General features: G+C 39.9%; 1 protein-coding gene across 2 annotated transcripts in view; it reads left to right on the forward strand.

Moving 5' to 3' along the window:
- UST (uronyl 2-sulfotransferase) overlaps positions 1-12,966 on the forward strand; it is a 261,999-nt gene that overhangs the window by 198,277 nt on the left and 50,756 nt on the right. For both annotated transcript variants that reach the window (XR_010918659.1, XM_067542379.1), the window contains exons 6-7: positions 6,669-6,766; positions 10,112-10,269. Coding sequence is in view for 1 of the 2 variants with exons in the window: in XM_067542379.1 (XP_067398480.1) it covers positions 6,669-6,766; positions 10,112-10,269 (256 nt within the window). In the remaining variant the exon portion in view is untranslated. The remainder of the gene's footprint in view (positions 1-6,668; positions 6,767-10,111; positions 10,270-12,966) is intronic.

Below are 12,966 nucleotides of genomic sequence, written 5' to 3' on the forward strand. Positions count from 1 at the left end.
TTGGTTCCATGGAGAGTAGAATTATATTAACAGAAGTGTGAAAGCTGTGTATTACTTTAAACTTTCTAAAAATACTGTAGCAGAAACTGCTTTTGTTGGGAGTACTGCATTATTTCAGTGGTGCCACCAACTGTCTCATCAGGAATGAGAGCTAATCTGATTTTTTTTATGCAGCCTACACAGTCCAATTTTACTATTTTAACTTAATTTTTTATAATTCATTGTTCTAAGATAGTACAGCTTGATTGCACACTCTGACTCATTTCAGTACCTACAGACAAGTAACCAGGACATTATTCATTTAAAGATCTATTATTATATGGTTTATGGATATTTTAGATATTCTTTCTGGTAGCAAACATTACACAATCTGATTGTCACCATTCTTATCTTTTACCTAATTGAGTAAAGGCAGAATGGGTGTTTTGCTCAAGAAGGATTTTATTACACTTTACCACTATTGTGTGTAAATCATAAAGTATAAAGTGACTTTATTGAAAAAGGATTTGATTTTTCAAATGATTTTCTCTTTAAATTTAAGTTGGTGGTTGTCCTTGTTTCTAGTGGACCTGTATCCCCTTCACAATTGTTGTCTTATCTAACAATTGTAAAAAGTTGGGACAGTGAAAGTTCACATCTATAGGTCCAATATTCCTGCTCCTACAGGTCATTCCTGTGGAGCAGACTTGAGACTAACTTGGGAAGACGAAGTAGAAAAGATTGCACTACTGCTGCATGAACTCCTTAGGTATATAATTGTGGACTTTCAATCTACAGGGCTGGCAATCTAACATCTTTCATCTACAAATTCTTTTTAAAAGAATCTTTCTGCAACACAAAAAAGTCAAACATTTTCACTCCAGCAGAAAGTAAAGCTTTCTAGTACTGACTCCAGGTGTTGCAGCTTAATTTGTGAAATATTTAGAGCTAAAATATCATGCTTGAGTCAGTCCTAACTAACAAGATTTAGGATTACTTCACAACATTGAAAAGTAACCATATTAGGGACACCCTAGTCCAACACTCAAGTATTTTGTGGTCCAAAGTTTATAATGAGGAATTTGCAAAAGTTTGTGAAATCCTTACAGGAAAATCAGCATTACAGTGTATTGTCTTCTGCATTTTCCTCATTAAGGGACTTTCAGGAATAATCCCCACTTTTCAGTAATCTACATTTATTAACTAACAATTGTATTGCCATTTAAAGATGTGTGAAGTCTCATAAGTGATACGTATTACAGTAGAACCTCAGAGTTATGAACATGTCGGGAATGGAGATTGTTCATAACTCTAAAATGTTCATAACCCTGAACAAAACTTTATGGTTGTTCCGTCAAAAGTTTACAACTGAAGAATAACTTGATACAGATTTGAAACACTACTATGCAGAAGAAAAATGCTGCTTTACCTTTTTTTTTAGTAGTTTACATTTAACACAGTACCGTACTGTATTTGCTTTTTTTCTCTTCTCTCTGCGGCTGCCTGATTGTGTACTTCTGGTTCCAAATGAAGCGTGCAGCTGACTGGTCAGTTTGTAACTCTGGTGTTGTTAACTCTGAGGTTCTACTATATTACGTAATGAAGTATTTTCTCCATTTTCTTATCTGGCACTTATTTCACTATAAAATAAATCCAGTTACCAACATAGGCCATGTCAAATTGTGATTCTTTCAATTTCGTATGTGCTGTATGCTTCACCGAAGTCTCATCTCCCCAGACCACTCCCAAAGGTTGGAACAAGGTTGTATCAATGAGAAATCATGGAAGATGTAGTTAGTTGTATGTTCTGTAAAAAATCTAAAGCTTAGTTAGTTGGACATACACCTACAATTTACAGAATGATGCAGCTGTTGCTAGTCACTGGAAATACTATCCAGCAAAACACCTACTGGAAAAGACATGTATTTATAATATTTGGACTTAATTTGTGTCCTGTCCTTGGGCATCTGCTGTCTGCAAACCTCCTGTAAATGGGGAAGGAAAGAATCTTACTCAAAACTTCGCATAGGAAGCCTGAATTTCATTGAGTAACAGTAGCTTTTGTAACTCAGAATATTTGATGAGGTAACTTAATGAGAAAGCGACTTGTTTTGGCTCTTCCAGATGTGCACGGACATAACTAGAGTACCAGGAAAATGAATTTACCTCTAGCAGCCCAATTTTAGGTTTGGGAAACCCATTTCCTATATTCCTACATATTGGCTGTGGTTCATTCTGCAAATACAATATATTTTTGAGTAAAGTTTATTTTTCTGACCGTGTGTATTGCATTAAGTTAAAAGGTCTTCTGGCAATTTATTAAGCACAGATGTTTCTAAAAGTTGACATGAGAGACTAAGCAAAGTAATCTGGTTGGAAGAAAGCTAGTTAGGGATCTAAAAGAGATGGTCTAAGCTAATCAGTACTCTAGATACGTAGTGTTGGGAGAGGCGTGGGGGCAGGGGAGTATTTTGAAAAATGCCAGGGGGGGCGGGGTTTCTTTTCTTTCTGTAACACCCATCGCTAAATTTATGGGTGGTCGGCAACTTGACATATCACCAGAATAGTAGACTAAACCACTAGTTCACTTTGATATAATAATGCGATATAGTGAAATATTATTTGAAATAAAATTGTAGCAATGATAGGGGATCAATATGTTATGAAAAAATTCCAGTTTTATAATATCAGAACGGGAACAATGCAAGACCTAAGGCCGCGGGCCAGGGAGGGGTTAATGAAAAGCTCCACATCAAAGCTTGTTATTCCGAATAGAATTATACTTTCATTGGGCTAAGGAGATCTCATGGCAAATACGTGTGGTGATTGTTTTTGGTGGTGGCATGTGTCTGAGTTTAGCTAGGGTGATACAGGGTTTCAGTGGCTTACCAGAGTGCCCCAGCTTGTTAGGACAGCAACGAAAGTTTGATACTGTACCATCCTATCTCATTCCACAGTTCCCATTACAGAGTTTGCAAGTGTCCAGATTTGGAGTGGGGGGGGGGGGGGTCACTTCTTTTGTCAGACCTTTTAATGCAGCTAGATTTGGGTAGTGACACAGGGTCTCTGAGATTAAATCAGCTTCCCCTAGCACATCCAAAACCTCAGTGAGTGAAACTGATTGAAACTCAATGAAAAAGTGACATTGCTCCCCTCCATATGCCTCTATACAAGCAGGCAGTCTGCTCCAGTTTAGTTTTAATTTTGTACACAAAGTGGGTTAAAAATACTTGCGAGAAGAAACAATTATATTTCTGAGCAAAAACATTCTGGGTTCACCAGCACATCCATCATGCAGAACTGGTCAGGGCTTTGCAGATGCTATATTACATTTCATCTCCAGCAGTCAGACCCCAGAATTAAAAAAACAAACAAAACAAAAAAAACTTCCTACAATAATTTACTAATCTCGGAGCATGGTCGTTGCCACTAGCACAATTCTGCTGCAAACTTCATCTGTTGCAAGTCCTCTATATACCAAAATGACCCTGGCATGAGGGTAATGCATATACCTGTCACCATTTCAATGGTCAAGGATAAAAGATGACTATAGTGTTCTCCGTAACCACCAGAAGAAGTCTACCAGGTCAAAGCAATTTGAAACCCCAGCCTAATTAGGGGTCCATCTCTACTGGCAGATTAATGAGTGGTGTACAAAGGGAACAAAGAAAAATTTGAGACCGTTATTATGAATGGATGTGATCCGGGTTGCTTTCTTTCTGTTTCATTTTCAACTATGTTCATGTTGGTCTAAACAATAAAACAAAACATAAATCCCTCCCAAGCACCTCTAAATGATGAGAGCTTGAAACTGTCATCTTGGAATTGTGCCTTCTACAAGTGAAATTCTCCGTAGGTGCTTTAAAGGATCCGTTTCCTGTTAGAAAAGTATATGTTCATCTATGCCATTGTAACATAAAATGAAATGTTAAAATTGATCAGGATATTTTTTTTAACCTTACCACTCTGTGTGTATTTTTTAAAAAAAAATGTTTTAATCAAGTTATCTGTCAACTGGCAAAGAAACCAAAATACTAAAGAAGTCTAGGTATGTTCAAATTTAGAATTAGTATAAATTGTTTATACCTTTTAATTTATTTATAATAATTAGGACATAAGTAAATGTGTTTCATACTAGAGTACACATCAGACCAAATACACTTTTTTCCTCATGATTAATGCTGTAATTTCAAAGCTCATAGGGCTGCATAATTATCAAATTAAAATCTTTACAGAGGGAATGGATGCTGGTGATTAATTTCACTAAGGATAGCAGGTGCTCTAAACTATTTAGAACCCTCTGACTGCTGTAATGTACGCCATGTGGCAGTAAGTAATACTGGTTTTCAACACATACAGTATATAATGTAAAATAAGTGATAGCAATCCCTCGACCACATACCAAACGTGGTGCGGATGACTTATGGAGCATTAGAAAGGAAGCGTCCACTCCTTGTGTGAAAAATTGTTAGTTCATAGTAAAACATACTTCTCTCAGGTCTGAATGCTTTGTTTCAATAGAAATTGTTGAGTTTTCTTCCTGAACCTTTTAATTTTCCCTAGTAAATCAAACTATAAGGGCCATTTTCTTTGCTGCTGCAAAGTGGTGTAATTCCATTGACTTCAATGGAACTACACCAGTTTACTCCAGCTGAGGTTCTATCAGTAGAGCTCTCTTTACACAAGGGAATTTTTTCAGTAAAGGCACATATAAAATATTTGGTGGTCAAGTGTGCAGGATTTTCTCTGTGAAGAAGCATTGTTTTTATTGGATGGATGCTGTCTCTGCTTTTGTTAAACAAATTATGCTTTCAAAAAAGGGGAAGGGAGGTCTCCGTTTCTTTTCACATCAAATAATTCATTGGGGTTTTTTATATGAATGCAATCTTGTATTCATTTTTATAAAGAAATGATAGAGCTGCAAAGGGAAAACTTCTGTCTTTAAGCCAGGTACAGGGAGAGGCAGTTGTAGTTACAGCTTTCACCCGCTGGCTTGCTAAAGCCCTGAATCCTACCTTGGGAAAGATCGTGCTCTTGGAATAATAGTTTATTCCTGTTTCCACAGCTAAGGCTGACTAGTGTTGTCGTTGTTTTGCACTCTGAGCCTCTATTTTCTATGTGCTAAAGTGAGAACACAAATGCCTTTCTTATTCAGGATCATATGAACCTTTAAAAAATGGCAGTAGCCATAAAGAGTATAATGAATTGCCTAAATACAGCGTTATAATTTGCTGAATATGAAAAATACTTGCTGATAGTCCAAAATGTTTTAAAATATGGAGTTGATGCATGGGAATTCTTAGAAAAAGAAAACATAAGAATCAATTTACATTGGGAAAACTATAGGTAGAAAGGCCTAGGACTTCGTACCGAGATAAAGAACAGCGATAGACTCCAGGTAGCAAGGCCTGAGAGTGGATACTCAGAAGATAGCAAGGAGTATTTAAAGGAGCCAAGGTGTGATGGTGGGAGAGACTGAACAGAGCCTGGGAAAGGCAGAAAGTTGAGCCCAGTTTGGAAACTTCACGACAGACCTTGGAGGGGTGTGATGGAGGAAATTGGCAGGGGAGAGACTTTTTTTCCCCCATTTAGTTTGTTAATGAACCAGACCCCAAGAAAAGGAGTGTTGTCATGATTTTTGACTGTAGGATATTATGCTGTCCACTGACATGTTCTCATGATATTCACTTATCATTCTTCTTGTAAAGTTTATATCTGATCACTCATTGTGTTTCTCATTCTTTATATACAAAGCTAATTGCATGATAAGAGTAGGTATGATTCATGACAGTGTGACAATTCTATATGTTGTCTTGTACTTTTTGCTGTGGTCAATCTTACTGTAATCAATGGGTGTCTCTAGATACTACTCAGTGAAAGTAGGAGTGGCAGAATTTAGCCCAAATTAAATAAATAACATGTTCAGTTTTTTCCAGTTTGACTAATTCCACTCTGTTTATATTATTAAAGTTCAATATCTATGTCAAGTCTTTGACAAATGATAAATGATCTACATTAGATCAGAGTCCTTTGCTTTCCTGCTTGTTGAGCACACAGTTCTTTTGTGAAGGAGAATTTTCACCATAGGATTCAGCCCACCATAGCTGGGTGGTATACTGACTTCCATTGAAGAGTGATGCATGTTTTGGCTATCAGAAGAGAAAGATGTGTGAACTTCAGTTTATATATTTTTTCCATATAAGACCATTCAATGAAGGTAGAATAAAATAGTTTTGTATCCATTCAAATTCCTGTGTCTTCCTCTGTCTTTTCCCAGAGTATATGTAGAGGGGAAAATGCAAAACATGTGTAATAATGGTATTAATATATTAATGTTTAAGATGGCTATGTTAAAAAAACAGTCTAATGCCAAACTTCTTCTTCAATACATTTTAATCAAAAGGTGTGAAGTTAAAACCTTGCTTTGAAAAATGTATTCACTGCAACAGAATAATAGCATGATGTTACAGCAAGATGTTGTGATGCTCACAGAAAACTTTTCCTACCCTAATGAAATTGAAAAATATTAAATGTCCTGCAAGTTACTCTTGAGGGATTTAGGTATAGATTCAGTACAGTCAGGACTATATCATGAAGTTTGGGGAAAAGAGTGTCTCTATTTATGTGAGAAGGAAAAGAGCAAATTTTTATTTATTTATTTAACCTTGTTTTCCTTTCGTTCTTCCTAGGATATTAATGTATGTATTCTTGAAAACTACCCTGAATGTTCCAATCCCAGGTTATTTTACATCATACCATATTTCTGTGGACAGCATCCAAGATGCAGGTAAATGTGTATCTCACCCACCTGATTCTGTACAGCAGTAGACATGAACACTTGATATCACACAGTGGTATCAGAGACACAACAGTTGTTTGCTATTGTAAATATAGTGGAAAACAGGGTTCATGTGTCAGTGTGTGGTAACAGCATATATTTATTATGAAATAATATATAAGGGAATTGTTAAGTGGAGGGTATAAATTTTGCATTTTTTTTTCTTTGAGTACACACACTATAGCTAGAGCCTTATATGTATTTCAGAAACGTGAAATATTACAAAGTAAAACAAAAAAGAACATAAACTACATAAAATGAAAATTTAACTTTCTGAGGCGGCTCCTGTCCCCCTGGGATATGATGGAGGGGTGGCTGGCCCAAACCTGAGCGGTGCTATGACCCCAGGCACCAGATCGCACTGCAGAGAGCTTAGCCCAGCTCGGCAGGACAGGAGCCTCTACTGTGGAGTGAGTGCAGGGTGATCTTGCTCTGCAACCCCACTTAGGGCCTCCCACCTCCACCCCCCCCCCCCCAGTGGTAGGATCCAACCCCCTCACCTCAAGCTTTCACCCCAGAGTGAGGACCTGAGCCTCAACCACCTTTTCTTTTCATAAGGTCATATATTGCAGCAGTGGTGTCCAACCTTTTCAGCATGAGGGTCAAACATGCTATTTCAAACTTCTTGAAGGGCCACAATCAATAATTTGGGGCAGATACTCTGTCCCAAGCCACTCCCTTTGCACTGCTGAGTCCCCAGCCGGCATCCAGACTCATAACCAAAACTTACACTCCCACTTCTTGTAGCCTTTTGTGCAGGGAATGTGTCAGATTGGGAAGGAGGAGTGATTCAAGTGGGCTACACTTCAGCTATCCCTAAGGTGACATATGGTCCCTAGGGAACTGTTGGCAGCTTGTGCAAGTTGGAGCAGCTCCCAGGCTGATTTATCCTGCACTTGAGCTGGGGTAGAGAATGAAAAAGCCATAACCAGTTGTTGGATCTTGTCTTGTCCCCCTTTTCCCTGCCCTGGCATGCTTTGGTGGCTGAAAAGGTTGGACACCATTGCTGCAGAATATGCTCTTAGGAAAGGAAAGAGAAGCGCTACTGCAGGAAATGCAGTTAATATTAATTAATTTGTTTATTAATGTTTAATAATACTTACAAAGAATTATGTGACGTACCCTCAACTGGTGTAAATCATTGGAGTCCATGGGCCTACGCCCCTTTACATCAGCTAATCTGTACCTACAGGTAAATCTGCAGGCCTACTGTAATACTGATCTTTTCAGAAACCAGGACTGGTTAAGTAGTGGTGAAAACTTTCCACTCTGATGGGGGTCAATAAATGTTTCTGGTGGGCACCATTAAAAGCATGATATTATCACACTTCAGTCATTACAATACCATAACTTGCTGCTGCTGATTTTAATAGCACCCACTGTACAGACCATCAGAAAAGTGTAGAAAGAGAGAAAAATATTATCTTAACAAATATGAATGGAAGGAATAAAAATGGGCAAACTCTGAAAAGAAAAGGGATACCATGTAAGCTATGTTTCTATATAAAGCAAAAAGCTCTGCTGTACATTATCAAAATAAATTTTTGTCATATGCTGTACATTTTCTGAGCTGATACTGTTTTATGGGTGAGAGGTTTTGAACCTCTCTCAGTGAAAGCTGTCCAGAGAATTTAGTACTACTGTATGGTAGTTAATTCTAAAATAGCTTGAGACCGTTGCTCCTTGTTCTGTCATCTGCCACCACTGAGAACAGCCTAGCTCCATCCTCCCTGGAACCCCCTTTCAGGTAGTTAAAGGCTGCTATCAAATCTCCCCTCATTCTTCTCTTCTGCAGACTAGACAAGCCCAGTTCCCTCAGCCTCTCCTCATAAGTCTTGTGCTCCAGCCCCCTAATCATTTTTGTTGCCCTCCACTGGACTCTCTCTAGCTTCTCCACATCCTTGTTGTAGTGGGGGGCCCAAAACTGGACATAATACTCCAAATGCGGCCTCACCAATGCCGAATAGAGGGGAATAATCACTTCCCGCGATCTGCTGTCAATGCTCCTACTAATGCAGCCCAATATGCTATTAGCCTTCTTGGCAACCAGGGCACACAGCTGACTCATATCCAGCTTCTTATCCACTGTAACCCCCCGGTCCTTTTCTGCAGAACTGCTGCCTAGCTCATCGGTCCCCAGTCTGTAGCTGTGCCTGGGATTCTTCCATCCTAAGTGCAGGACTCTACACTTGTCCTTGTTGAACCTCATCAGATTTCTTTTGGCCCAATCCTTCAGTTGGCCTCCAATCCTTCTGTATCCTATCCCTACCTTCCAGGGTATCTACCACTCCCCCTAGCTTCGTGTCATCTGCAAACTTGCTGAGGGTGCAATCTACCCCATCCTCTAGATCATTGATGAAGATGTTGAACAAAACCGGCCCCAGGACTGACCCCTGGGGCACTCCGCTTGTGACCGGCTGCCAGCTAGACACAGAGCCATTGATCACTACTCGTTGAGCCCTATGCTCTTGCCAGTTCTCTATCTATTTTGTAGTCCATTCATCCAACCCATACTTCTTTAACTTGCTGATAAGAATACTGTGAGAGACAGTATCAAAAGCTTTGCTAAAGTCGAGGTATATCACGTCCACCGCTTTCCCCACATCCACAGAGCCAGTCATCTCTTCATAGAAAGCAATCAGGTTGGTCAGGCATGACTTTCCCTTGGTGAATGCATGTTGACTGTTCCTGATCACCTTCCTCTCTTCCAAGTGCCTGAAAATGGATTCCTTGAGGACCTGCTCCAGGATTTTTCCAGGGATTGAGGTGAGGCTGACCGGTCTGTAGTTCCCTGAATCCTCTTTCCTCCCTTTCTTGAAGATGGGCACTATATTTGTTTTTTTCCAGTCATCAGGGACCTCCCCCAATTGCCACGAGCTTTCAAAGATAATAGCCAATGGCTCTGAAATCACATCAGCCAACTCCCTCAGCACCCACAGGTGCATTGCATCCCATGGACTTGTGTATGTCCAATCTTTCTAAATAGTTTTGGACCTGTTCCTTCAGCACTGCGCGATGTTCACCTCCTTCCCATTCTGTGCTGCCCAATGCAATAGTCTGGGAGCTGACCTTGTCTGTGAAGACAGAGGCAAAAAAGGCATTGAGTACCTCAGCTTTCTCCACATCCTCTGTCAGTAGGTTGCCTCCCCCATTCTGTAAGGGGCCCACACTTTCCCTAATCTTCCTCTTGTTGGTAACATACCTGTAGAAACCCAATCATGTGTTCTTTATTTGAATTTCCAAAACAAACCTACCATTTAAAGACTTTTATTTTTTTCTTTTAAATCCGTATAGGGAGCCTGGGGATTGGGCCCTTGAAAGAGCAAAACTGAACGTGAATGAAAATTTCCTACTTGTGGGGATTCTGGAAGAACTAGAGGATGTGCTGCTTTTACTGGAAAGATTCTTACCTCATTATTTCAAGGACGTGCTCAGCATCTACAAAAACCCAGGTAACTTTTCTGTTACAAAGTCACTCCTTGTAGAAACTGTTGTGCGATGCTCAGAGCGGTTAAAAGGTTAGCTGTTGTCTCTTAGCCATTCAATAAAAAGAGGAGTCCTCACTTTTGGGAGAGGATTTGAATAGTCGGGGTGAACCTTTATGCTTTGATCTCTTAGATATAGAATAATAGAAAGTTTACAATTGTGCTTATCTTTCACTAAACGTGGTCTTAGTGAGGCAAAGTGATAGCATTGCCATTTAAATTAGCTGCTTGTAATATGACAGATAATGCAGCTATTTAAAAAAAAATAATGCAGTTGTTAATTTTTTGTAATGTCCTATGCAGTCATGGAGGTATTTGTAATATAAAAATAAAATATCAAGAAGGAAAGGAACTGTATGTTTGCTAGATCAGCTCCTGTCTTTTTTGGCAAGATGGTCGTTCTGGTTTATGCAGAGTGGAAAGGAGTGGGGTAGGGTAGGAGAGCTGGAGCAGCGAGAAAGAAGACAGGCAGCAAGATGCTTTCTTAATTAAGTGAAGATATCCCAGTGGGGATCTGTGTGAGGTTTTCCCCACTGCTCTTTCCACCATAAATTTTCCCTTTTGTGGTTTTCCCAGTTAAAGAGAGTAGCGTGTGGCATTGTTGAGAGACAGTGGCCCAGTGTGGGGTGCGGAAAGCTGGCAAACAACAGAGAGGGTCTTGCTTGTCATAGCGATGCCCCTGAGATCAGTGGAGGTCATATCAGATTCCCCCAGATATCCTTGATATCTTTGAGCTCCACACCGCCTCTCTTCTTTGTTGGACCAGGAACTTCTGCCCTGTGAGGGGATATGGTCCAATTCTGAAGGTTTACACCTGGGGAGACTTTGGAATGTGCTTTCTTTTCCCTGTGTCTTGCAGTGTGAGAGCAGAATTTGCCCATATTTTCTTGGACAGAGACTGTAGGATAATGCTATTTACTAGATAGATCTCTGAGGATTCATCTCTTTTGACAATGTTCTTCATGCTGAATAAAATTTCATTTTATTTTTTAACTATATTTGTTAACACTGAAGAATAGGACAGCAGCAACTTCCTTGTTAATATCCTGCCTCTCTTCACCCTGCGCATACAAATGTTTTGTTTTAACTGTATCTATTTAACTGTGAGTAAATTTGGTGTTCATGAATGTAAGGGCTAATGGAACCTGACAGAGCTAAGACTAATGCAGGTAAATGCCAAGTAAGAGTTCCCACACAGCTATCCTTAGTCCTGATCTACAACACCCTCTGCTGTTCCATTCCCTAGGCTTCATGAACAGCACTGATATTACTATCGTGACAGGTTACATGATGGCTTTGTGAAAGCAACAGATGTCCAGAACCGCCTGTGATAGGACTACAAAATGTATTTCTATTTATGACTTGAGCATGGACTTAAAATTAGATCTTCACAATTGATAGATTAGTGAACTAACCTGCCTCACCAACTAGTGTTTTAAAGGCTTTTACCTTGATGATCATGCTGCTCTTTGAAGATAAAGGATAAATGCTAGGAAAATGTCATCAGCTGAATATACTGAGATCAGAGCAATCAGTGACCACCCTGGTCACAGAACTTTATGTAACCATAAACTCCTAAGTTGCTGCACCTTACAATTTGATTTGATTAGATAGACTTGTGTAAAGTTCTGAAGCAGAGGATAGTCAAATGAGAGGAGTCATTGGTCAGAGGTGGATATAGATTAGGAAGGCCATGTCTATATGTACAGTGGTGCAGCGGCACAGCTGTACTGATAGAGCTGCACTGCTACAGCGCATGTACTGAAGACGTTCTATGCTGATAGGAGAGAGCTCGCTCATTGGCATAAAAAAAAAAACACCTCCACAAGCAGCAGAAGCTATGTCGGTGGGAGCACCATGCACACGAATGCTTATGCCTGTATAATTTATGTCGCTCAGGGGTTTATTCACCCCCATGAGCAACATAAATTATGCCAGCATAAGAAGTAGTGTAGACATAGCCGACATTAGTTAAGGAAGTGTTAATCTTTGTCTCACTTGATACAACAAATTAAGGTGATGGGTTTGAATCATTTATAATAGCTTGATTTTGTTCAAATCAGTACAAGTTCACATTCCATTCAAGTTAATATTCAGATTGGCATATGGGGCAGGGACCAAAGCCAGGGGAAGCTGGGAAGTCACAAAATTTGATGGAAAGACCACTGGGTAATTTTCTAAAATCAGGGAGATAATCTGGAAAATCTTCCTAATTTTAGAAAATGATCTATTCCTAACCTCAGGTCTGGGAGAGGCCTGCTAGCTGAGTGTACACTAGCATGGCTTTAGCTTCCTCTCCTTTGATCCTTGATGACTCCTCTCCTGTGTGTTAATGAAGGGGCACGGCTGACCTAGGAGAGAAGGCTTAAGAGTCAGACACTAAGGGTATGTCTACACAGCAAAGAGAAACCTGCATCTGGCCCATGCCAGCTGACTTGGCTCGCGGGACTTGTGCTGCAGGGTTCTTTCATTGCTGTGTAGACTTCCAGCTTCAGCTCTGCGGGATGGGAGCATCCCAGAGCTCAGGAGTCTACACAGCAAAGGAACAGCTCTAAGGCCCAAGCCTGCTGGCATGGGCCAGCCGTAGGTTTTTCTCTGCTATGTAGACATCTACACAGGGATTAAAAAACCCACGGCTGCAGGGTCCCAGAGCTCAAACTCCAG

The sequence above is a fragment of the Emydura macquarii genome, unplaced genomic scaffold (genome assembly GCF_026122565.2).
Source record: "Emydura macquarii macquarii isolate MOO-44397 ecotype Brisbane River unplaced genomic scaffold, CSIRO-AGI_Emac_v2 contig_705, whole genome shotgun sequence".
Classification (NCBI taxonomy): domain Eukaryota; kingdom Metazoa; phylum Chordata; order Testudines; family Chelidae; genus Emydura; species Emydura macquarii.